Source organism: Vicia villosa, linkage group LG6 (assembly GCF_029867415.1).
Source record: "Vicia villosa cultivar HV-30 ecotype Madison, WI linkage group LG6, Vvil1.0, whole genome shotgun sequence".
In the NCBI taxonomy this organism is placed as follows: Eukaryota; Viridiplantae; Streptophyta; class Magnoliopsida; order Fabales; family Fabaceae; genus Vicia; species Vicia villosa.
The window spans coordinates 109466365-109478158 of NC_081185.1; the positions used below are offsets into that span (position 1 = coordinate 109466365).

At 29.1% G+C, this 11794-nt stretch overlaps 1 protein-coding gene across 1 annotated transcript; it reads left to right on the top strand.

Annotated features, from left to right (window-relative positions):
* The first annotated feature begins 8862 nt into the window (after positions 1-8862).
* On the top strand, positions 8863-10862 carry LOC131614329 (polyphenol oxidase, chloroplastic-like). The gene is made up of 2 exons (XM_058885928.1): positions 8863-9484; positions 10051-10862. The coding sequence occupies exons 1-2, from the start codon at positions 8863-8865 to the stop codon at positions 10860-10862; spliced, it is 1434 nt and encodes a 477-aa protein (XP_058741911.1).
* The last annotated feature ends 932 nt before the right edge of the window (positions 10863-11794 follow it).

Below are 11794 nucleotides of genomic sequence, written 5' to 3' on the forward strand. Positions count from 1 at the left end.
CATAAGGACGTTTTCGTAGTTGTTTTCGAGTTGGTAAGTGATCAAAGGTTGATGGTTAGCAATGCAGGTTTGTGGTTGTCGGGTGTTTGGTCTTGGAATTTTGGAATTAATTCTGCTTCTGTGTCTGCATATGTGTGTGATCAAGTCCAGGAATTGCACAATATTTTGGAACATATTTTGCTTGTCCCTTTCGTTGAAGATTATGTTTCGTGGTGGCGGGAGCCTTCCGGTTTTTCGGTTAAAGCTGCGTATAAGTTTGTATCCGTTAAGGTATTTCCAATTTCTTCACCAGTATCAAATTTTTCAGTTGCTTTAAATTCTTCATGGTCTGCTATGGTTCCTAGTAACATCCTTTTTTTTTTCGCTTGGAGACTTTTTTGAGGAGGCTTCCAACAAAAGATGAATTGGCTCGTCGAGGTGTTTTAGGAGGTGTTCATAATTTAGTGTGCCCTCTCTGTTTTGGTCAAGTTGAGGATTTAGTCCATTTATTTTTGTTATGTTTGGTTTTTGTGCAAGTTTGATCAATTATGATGGAATGGATGAACATTAATTATTTTCTACCCCAAACTGATGTTATGTCTCATTTTTTTAGCTTCATGATTGTTTGATAGGGAAGATAAAGAAAAAGTTGTGTATTCTTCTGTGGTTGTCGGTTGTTTGCGCTATTTGGCTCTCGAGAAATGATATTCTTTTCACAGGAGGTTGCTTTAGTTGTACGAATATAGTTCTGCTTGCAAAAAGACTTTTTTTTAATCAAAATTACTTTTTATTTCCAAAAACAATGAAGTACAACCGATCATAAAGATCTAGGTGATGAATCAACAATCCCAATCACAAATGGACTTAATCTTCAATACATAGAGAATAGATGTTTACATGAGTTTGAAGATTTCTATTAGACTACATCTAATAATTGTATTGTAAATAATGTTTCTATGAAGTTGAGGATCAAGGGGAATTTTTGCAAAGATGAAATTATTTCGAGCTTGCCAGTTGCTATAGATTGCTTCCGCTGTGGCAATTTTAAGAATACTTTTCTCTTTGTTTCATTGAAAATCCTATATATTTTCTGCTGGCATTCTTGTACTCTTCAATTGTAGCCTATCCACTGAACTACATTATGCCAAATCTCACGTGTTGTCGTGCAACCAAAGAAAAGGTGGGCTCTTATTTCAAGTGCTTGACATAAGCAACATACACCATCTGTTTGCACACCAAATTTCTGCAGCCTATCCTTTGTAGCCATTCTACCAAGAGAGTTGAGCCATAGTTAGAATTTTGCTCTTGGCCATGCCTGGTTATTGAAGAATTCCTCCATTCAACTGAACTCTTCTCTCCTCTGAGCTCTTTATATACGACAGTTGTTTTATACACCCCTAACTGCATAGTCTCAGCCCAAGCTCGTGTCTGTTTTATGCACTCTCTATGCTTGCAAAAAGACTTGTTTAGGATCGGGTAAGTGTTAAATGTTTGAGGTCTTTGGAGAGCAAATGGGAGGATTGGTGTAAGTATCTATTTAATTCTATTTGCTAATTTTGTAGAGGGCTTAATGTCTATCTCCCTTTCTCTTTTGTATTTGGGTTGATTATTCATAATACTCAATTTAATACAATTATGTGCCTATAAAAAAATTACAAAGACTAATTATGAATTATTCTATGCGGCAGCGAAAATATGATTATAACCTACATGTTTCGGCTAATATAATAACATACTTGGCAACACATGATGCACAAGTTCCAAGTGTGGTGGCCGGTGGATTTAAGCATCATCTGATCGAGCTTTTTTCGGTTGTAAAAGTTACTTTTAAGCTAAAGTTAAAAATAAGAGCTTTATAAATAAAGCTAAACTTGTTTGGTAATATTTATAATTTTTCAACTTTAAAAATTCTTTTAAACTAAACTGTTATATATATATATATATATATATATATATATATATATATATATATATATATATATATATATATATATATATATATAAATATTTTATTTAATATATAGATGAAATAATATAAAAAGTTAGAAAATAATAAAATATGATTTTTCGTCTAATTTTAATACAGTATTTGATGTAAAATATTTGCAGTAAAAATACTGATTTTTATTCATACTTTTAAAAATTATAAAATATTAAATATATATGCATAAATATTTTACACAAAAATGACTACAAATTAAAATAAAATACTACTATATTACTAAAAGATAATGTTGGCAAATGTATGAAGAAAATTAATTGAGAAAAATAACTACTATACTACTATATACTACTATACTACTATATTAAGAAAATTAATTGAATATTATTTTATAAATATTTGAGAATATGTGAAGATAATGTTGGTAGATGTATGAATAATTTTTTTTTGAATTAAATAAAAAATAAATTAATATGGGAAGAATTATAAAAATGTATGTTGGAGTGAGGAATTAAGAAATAATTTATAATAATTTAATAGTATAACTTGTATTTACTAAGATTCGAAGATATATATATATATATATATATATATATATATATATATATATATATATATATATATATATATATATATATATATATATATATATATATATATATATATATATATATATATATATATATATATATATATATATATATATATTTGTGAAAATATTCTGAAAAGTTTTATAAAGTAACTTTCAACAACTTTAATAAAAGCTCTTTAAATTGAATTTTTATTCTTCAAATAAAAGTTACTTTTTTATAAGGAACTTTTTCTAAATAATGTTTGATCCTCATTCTCCTTTAAAGTAGAAGATAAGTAAACAAAAAGTCAGATTAAACGGTACCTAAGTATATCAAAACTAGCTGGTGGTTATCCCGTGAACTCAAATTCATCATAAAATAAAATTACATGTATAATTACACATAGAAATGGGGTGAGTCGGGGACGATTATTACCTCCCCCAAATTCAAATCCGAATCCCCAAATAATTCTTGTTCCCCGTCCAAATTTAAACACGGATGGAAAATTAAAACTCAAACCCGATCTAAACAGGTTCGAGTTGGATTCAGGTATTCTTGCTCCAAATCAATTTTTTAAATAGAAATACTTGTTTTTTTTTTCAAAATTAAATTATATTATAAATAATAAAATTAAACAATTTCAAACAATTCCATACATATATTTCAAATATTTTAAATAATAAATACAAATCGAAATATCAAAACATTGGCCACATATTTAATATTTTAAATTATCAAAAATAAATAATAATGTATTTAATAAAATAAATGGGACATGTTCGAGGTGGGTACTAGTGTCCTCATTATTCAACTCGTCCTCATTTTATAATCGGGGGAAAATCTAAACTCGAACTCAAACCCAATCAAAACAAATTTTTCCCGTATACTTTGAAATGGGTTCAAATGAATAACCGCATATCCGGGTTTTGTTACCATGTCTATGTATAATTTCCTAGAGATACCAATAATTCCCGGGAAAACCAAATTTAACATAAACCAATATATCACCAACTAATGGAGGAATACTCTGCCCCTAACTCAATTTGAACAATATTTTTCAGAACCCCTCAAATCATAATGATTTCACCATGTTATAGTTTAGCTAGATCTCATGAATAACAATTATTCAATCTCAAAGCTGATATAATATAAATGTATTCTAGGATAAAACTTAAATTAGTGGATAGACGGGAGTCTCGTTCCAAAGATTATACTAAAACTCATGATTTTTTATATTTTTTGGGAAAGACAAAAAAATATACCATATGGTAAATTTTTCTCTTTTTTTTTTTTAATGTTTTTGTTTGATTAGTTACTATTTTTTTAAAAGGAATAACTACAATAATCATACATTTTTTTATTTTAACAAGAGATTTGTTACTATTAGGTCGTGGCTAAATTAGATTTTTCTAAATTAAAATTATAAAAGTTAAGTTAAACGACTCTTTACCAACTTAAGAGATACAGTTAAATATTTGTTAAATCGCCTCATATTAAGCCAAACACATAGTCGATTTCAAAAATTATTTTTATTGTACATTCACTTGATGTGACTCGCGTCATTAATGTAAGTTGTTCATTTTAAAATTTATGTTAATGTATTGTTAGATTTATTAGTATCTTAATGTAAGTTGTTGCATTTTGGCTATGTTGTCAATTATCAACATGTATTATACAACTTTTTAAAAATGAAAGTAGTCCACAAACTTTAAATCAATAGACTTAATCAAAAGTGAAATGTCTCGGTGTAGTCCGTAAAAATTGGGAGCACTAACGGACCAATGCTTCAGGATAATAAGAGAGGGAGACATCACATCTCAACCCAAAATTTTAAGGTGTTAGGTAAATGAGTTTTCTCTCTTATATATCCAACATTTCACCCGTTCATAGACAATGTGGGACTTTGACCACTCATGCTTGCACCCAATATTCTCCACCACAAGTATGAGTCCCTACATCCTATAACAGGATCTAACACCGAATCCAGATTCCACTCCTCCACCAAGCCGAACCACGACTCTGAAACAAGTTGTTGGAAAAGTAACAACATAAAGAAAAAAGAGGAACAAAATAATAACACAAGAGATTAACGTCTAGTACACCCATACCGTCCAAAACAAATATTTAACTACATCTCACAACTCTAATACAAGAACATAAGAGAACAAAGAAAATCAAATACAAGTTTAAAGTGCTTTTGACTAATGCATCTTGTATAGAAAAACTTGAATCTTATATATAGTTTTGTACTCCCTCTTTCTTCCCAAAACTAAGCGATGCGGGACTTCTTTAACATATATATTTTCAACCCAACCCCAACAATCTCTACCTTGATTGAAAATAATACATAAGCTTTCATTGTCTTCACCGACAATCATACTCTACTGTAAAAAGTATCAACATGTATATTCTCAATCAATCTGAACAAAAATATATGTAAATATATTAACAAAATACTAGAAACTAAACTAGGCTTATGGAGAAAATTCATTATTTGACACACAAGTAGTAAAAAGAAGAGAGTGAAGACGGAAAAAAATGTACAATATGGTTCACGGCGATGTCGGGCATTTGAAATTTGAGGATTGTAATAATTTTTAACAGTGATGTTTGTAATATTTTGGATCTCGTTTGGAATATTAAAATGAAGGCATGGAAGTGGTCTTTTATAAAAATTTCTATTACTAAGTGTAATTTTTATGAGTTTTGTAAAGATCTATTGTACTATGTTGCGTAAGTTTCAGTTGGTTAGTAATCTATCTTATTCGGAGTTCTGTTCTCGATCTTTTGTAAACGGGGTTGAGTACCCCTACTACTTTGGAATCATATTGTTTTAATTGAGGGTGTCAACACCAAATTAAATTCAAGAGTACCTGAGTGTTTACCTATTAATTAATACTCATCTCATATGCGTAATTATAGGAAAATGTATGCTGGACACTTGGACACTTCAAAACGAAACTTACAACCTTCAAAGGGACCCTAAGTAAACTATAACTAAAATAATTAATTAATTTCATTTAATTATTTTTATCTTAAAAAATACATATTTTAAGGTAAACTAAATATAAATTATATTTAATTTAATTTCTTTATTTTTCCATATTCAACAAATAATTAAAACTATTTTTTATATTTTCCACTACACTAATTTTAAGAAAAATATAAAAAATACAACTTTAAACGTTATATTTGAAATTTTTCATAATAATAAATTTAACTAATATTTTAGGCTCAAATAGGTAAATCATAAATTAGCAAGTTTTAAATTTTTGTCCCTGTATTTTTTCCTTAAAATAATCTTTAAATATTAAAAAAATATTAATTTTAAAATTCGCAGATAAAAAAAGTTAAAATTATTTTTTACCTATAAATTTTGTTGCAAATTTTAATATTAGGGATAAATATTATTAAACTTTGATTTTGTGTAAGAGTTTAGAATGATAATACAATGTATCAATCACTTGATTGATCTTCCCTTTCAAGCAAACAATTCTCTTAATGATATACAAGTGTTCAATGAATGTATGATATGAAACTTTGATAATTTTCAATGAAAGTTAAGTGCAGAAAGTTTCAATAGAAAATTCTAGTATGAAACACTTTGTATTTTGAAAGATAAAGGATTTGAATTTGATTTGAATCGTAGATGAAAGTGGTAGATTTTTAATTCTGAAAACTAAGTTTATATAGCCTTTATACAGCCCTACAAGAGAGTATAATGTATGAAGGGATGTCATGATTCAAGAGAACGAGTGCAGAAAAAATTCTGTTGGAAAACTAAGGATTTGTTGGCATTGCTTTGAGGGAAACCGATTCTCCAAATAAGGAATCCAGTTCCCATGCACTAACGTAAACAAAGAATTCAAATATGAGACTGAGGAACCAGTTCCCTAATATGGGAACTAAAGTTCCATTGAAGCGAGTTAAAAAAAAAAGAAGCAAAAACAGAGGGTTATGGGAAATCGGTTCCCCTAATAAGGAACCCGGTTCCCATATGCCTAAAAGCAAAAAAAAAAAAAAAAAAAACTTTTGAGACAAATGTAAACGCTATTTTTTTGTGATCAAAAGCATTTTTAAACATCATGGCATGAATGAAACATATCTATGAACACTTGTATGCATATAGAGAGATTTGTATGTTATACCTTAAAACATTTTGATCAAGCATGCTAGAATTCTTGAAGACTTGAATAATTCTTCAAACTTGATATGCTAGAGTCTTTAAGCCATAAATGCCTCATTCCATTTTGTAATGATAGTTTGTATTCATCAAAACTACTTTAGGAAGCTTGACTTCACAAGTGGAATAAGATTTTGTTGTTGTTGTTATATTGAATTCTATTGGTTTATGTTTCACTATCAGATATAATATGTCGAGTAGTATGATTCTAGACACATACTATTTAGGGTGTTACATAAGAAGACAAAGAAAAATGAAAATGAGTTTTGCTTGATTGCTTGAATTACTTCTTTGTTTGATGCTTAGATATTCTTTTCCTACAACGGCCAAACACTCATTTTTAAACATCTAGCATTTTTTTTATGTGGTCACCCTTGTTATGATTTGAGATATAGGTTTACGAATTTCATTAATGTTTGTATTGCTACTTCATTTTAAATTCTCTTTTAATTTTTATATTTTGTTTTATTATTTTATTAGTTTTTTAATGATTTTAATTTAAATAAATAAATATAAGAAAAATGAGAAGGGTCTGTTAAAAATGTATATGTCATTCAAAATGTGCTACAAATTAATTTATTTAAATTTTTTTTGCACTTTACTTATTAGAAACGATAAAGAAAAATCAAAATTATTTAAAAGTAAAATAGAGCGACTGATTTGGTGAATTGACTATAAAAAGACAAACTATAATTTAATTTAGTAAATATTGTGCGTTCATTAAACAAATATATTGTCTAAATTGGTCGATGCAATTTATAAAAAAAAATTTACTTTTTGAATTTATATAAAAGACAATTATTTGACTCATATATTATTTAAATATATTAATTACTTAATATATTTAAAAATTAATTTTTTTCTTATAAATAACACTAGTTAGTCTTAAGCATTATTTGGCATTTAGAGGACACCTATAAACACTAGATATTAGACAATGACTGAAACATAAGCGTGGGGCATGAGGCAGAAACCTCTCTTGTCTTACGTTAGAGGAACTTTCAAATCAGGTTTCATTGTAAGACCATTTACAATGGGGGTGTTGAAAAAATTATTCAATAGTTGAATGTCTACAATGGTTTGTTGAATGAGGTGTTTAATGTGATGTTGATTAATTGGTGTTGAAAAGATTCAACATGTTGAATGAGAAAAAAGTGGGGCCACATGCAACACTTTACACAATTTTATTGGTTGTTGTGATTATTTAGATTTTATTTTTTTTAATCATTTAAAATTAATTATTTCATAGTAAATAAATTTTTTATTTATTTTTATTTTTATCAAAATTCATTATTTTTTTCCTCTATAAATAGAGACTTAGTTCATTTGATTTGGACTCATAAAAAAAAATTCACTTTTTTCTCTCAATTTTTTTTCTATTTAGCCTTAAAAAAATCATTGTTTGTAGCTCTAAACATCCTTGTAGTGAAATGGATCCCAACAATAACCCTTTTAACACCCTGAAGCAAGTGAGTCTAGTACACCGGAGTCATTCTCGACCGAGGTGCTACCTGCATTTGCGAATCACGTGCGTGCTAGATCTGTGATGCGTGATTCAAATGTACATCACGAATTGCAAGCAGATCTAGTCAAACACATATGGGAAAAGTTCGGAATATTTCATAATTAAATAAATTGTTTGTGAGCCGAGTCTATTGTACTAATTAAATTATGTGTGTTTCATTTTTTGTGTGTTTCTTTTTTAGTGTGTTGTGTGTTTAGTGTATTTATTGCATTTTTAAATTTTTTTATAATTTTATTTTTTTAAAAAATAACTATTTTTACATCTCTTATTTATTACTTGCAAGAAAAAAAATTAAGAATAGAAAATTAGAAAAAATAAATAAATTATTAAATTTAAAAAAAAAGTTTAAATATTAATTATTTTAATTTAATTTTAATTGATAATAGATATTAATATATAATATCTATTATATATTAATATAATAGATATTAATATATAATATCTATTGCAACAAAGCTTCAAACCCTTTCTAAAGCGGTTGAATAGTCGATATGCTTTCATTGATTTAAAAAACATTGAAAATTCATATTCTATTACTCCGTTGTTGCTCCCAGATTCTCTAGAAACTTTCAAAAACCGTCTTATTTCTCTCGATACAAGCAAGTGTTTTCCCACGGATTTACCCCGTCACGCAATAACACGCAACAATTGCTGTCCTCCTATGCAATCACCATTTAAGTTCAAAGAATTTGAATTCAAAGACTATGATGCATCTTCAAATTTTCCTCTTAGAGTTAGAAAACCATGTCATTTAGTTGATGAAGAGTTTATAGCCAAATTTGAAAAAGGCATAGCTCTCATGAAAGCATTACCTAAAGATGATCCACGTAGTTTCTATCAACAAGCTAAAGTCCATTGTGCTTATTGTAATGGTGCTTATCATCAACAATACCCTTTTGAGAATCTAAAAATTGATATTCATAGATCATGGTTCTTTTTTCCTTTCCACCGTTGGTACCTTTATTTTTTTGAGAGAATCTTAGGTAATTTAATTGGTGACCCAAATTTTGCTCTACCCTTTTGGAGTTGGGATACTATAGATGGCATGCAAATCCCACCCTATTTCACACACATGAATTCTTCACTTTATCATAAACTAAGAGACATGAACCACATTTCACCACATATTGTAGATCTTCAATTCATTGGAGATGAGAATTTTGTCTCTTCTCAAAAACAAATTTCTCTCAACATTGCTGCTATGTATAAACAAATGGTTTTAGCTTCTACTAAAGAATTATTCATGGGAAGTCCTCTTAGACATGGAGATGAGTCACATCCAGGTATTGAATCATTAAATATGTTTAATACAATATGTTCAGTGGCGGAGAAAGAAATTTTATGGAGTCTGGGCAAAATTTTTACTATGTTTTTATTAATTTTACACCATATTTTTACTAATTTTATCTAAAAAATTTGCGCTTCATTTTATTCAAAAATTTCACACCATATTTTTACTAATTTTGTTCCTAATTTTGTCTAAAAATTATTAATTTTTCTCCTGATATTATCTAAAAATCGACTATTAGGTGGAGAGTATAAACCGAAAGGATGGATTGAGCCCGAGCGCGTGCCCGGGTTCGCGGGGCTGTAGCTTCGCCCATGACTGTCTTTTAGGGCGTGCAAGAGGGCTGCCGCACAGTATCTAAAATTTAGTCTTGATTAAACAACATCTCATAAAATATTTGTCACGGCTAAATCATAGTTAAATATAACTTTTATTTATTTTGTCATAGTTAAACCGTAGTTAATCTACACGGGTCTCCATGAGACACGGCCCTAGTTGTATTTATTATATACTATTTTTATGGTCACTTATCAAAACTTTCTACATTTTTTCTTGTAATAGGTATTGGTTCAATTGAAAATGCACCTCATAACACGGTCCACAAATGGGTTGGTGCTGCTGATACTCCAAATCGTGAAGACATGGGAACATTCTATACAGCTGCTAGAGATCCTATATTTTATCCTCATCATTCCAACATAGATAGAATGTGGGTCATATGGAAAAAATTGGGACAAGGAAGAAGAGACTATAGTGATGATGAAGATTGGTTAGATTCTAGTTTTTTCTTCTACAATGAAAATGCAACTCTTGTTCGAGTTAAGGTAAGAGATTGTCTTGATACAAAAAAACTAGGTTATGTTTATCAAGATGTTGATCTTCCATGGCTTAATTTTCAACCTACATCAAAAAGAATGAGTAAGGAACAAAGAGAAGCTAAAAGAGCTAAAGTTTTGAGTTCAAAGGAGAGAGAGAATTTTCCTATAGTTTTGGATTCAATAAAAAGTGTCATTGTGAAGAGGCCTAGGAAGTTGAGGAGTGAGTTGGAGAAAGAGAATGAGGAAGAGGTTTTGGTGATGGAAGGGATTGAATTTGAAAGTGATCAATATATAAAATTTGATGTTCATGTTAATGATGATGAAGATAAGTTGAGTGAACATGATGAAACTGAATTTGTGGGAAGTTTTGTTAGTTTGGAGAATGGTCATAAGAGTAGAAGAATAAGTACATGTTTTAAGGTAGGGGTGTCAAAAGTATTGGAGAATTTGGAAGGTGATGAAGATGATGATGTTGTGGTTACTTTGGTGCCTAAGGGAGGTATAGGTGAGGTTATTATAGGGAATATCATGATTGAGTTTTTACCTAAGGACTAGAGTTGAGATTTATACAATTTTGAAGTATGTAAAATAGTCTAAGCACAAATTAAGTAAGTAAAATTAGTGAAGTGGTTGGGGTAGCTTAGCTGGCAATTGCTAGTTGGTCTAGGGTTCAAATCCTGATAGCAGTGTTTATTTGTAAACAAGTTGTTGATAGTTATAAATTCGTATTAGCTTTATTATTAATACTTATAAATCCGTATTAGCTTTATTGTTAAGTAGGACAATTGAATATTAACAACTATAAGACATTGTGCAGTTCTAACAACACGAAGTATTGCACATTATCCGTGCAAATAATTGAGCAAGACTAAATTCTTGACCTGACATTTAAACTTTTGTTTTGTTCGTTGGACAAAAGACCAATGAAATGGGTTTTCCCTTTTATCTCCTATGTGTAACTATCATTTTACTAAAAAAATCCACATCTTCTAATAACTCCCACATGACGGTGATACATTTAGTCAGACTAATCCTTTATTTTTACATGTACATATGACAAAGAGATTGTATAGAGCAGTGAAACTGTGGTGGGTTAAAGTATATAAAAACTAGTGGTTATTCAGGTGAACTCAAATAGATTACAAATTCAAATTACATTATTTTACAAGTGGGACACACTTTTGTGAGAGACACACCATATATTCGCCTAAAACCTTAAGGTGATAGGTGTGTGGACTCTCTCACTTATAAAATATTTTATCTTCTATTTTCTAATCAATGTGAGATTTCTTCTTCACACTTGATTCTCAACATCAATAACTCCAGTGAAAATCAAATTTAATATAAACAAAGATCGTCAACTAATCAAAGAATACTCGACCCTAACTCAATTTGAACAACGTTTCCTGAATCCTTTCAGATAATTATGATTTCAACATAACAGGGCCGACACAACATATTTAGAGGCCTAAGTCGAAATATAAGTA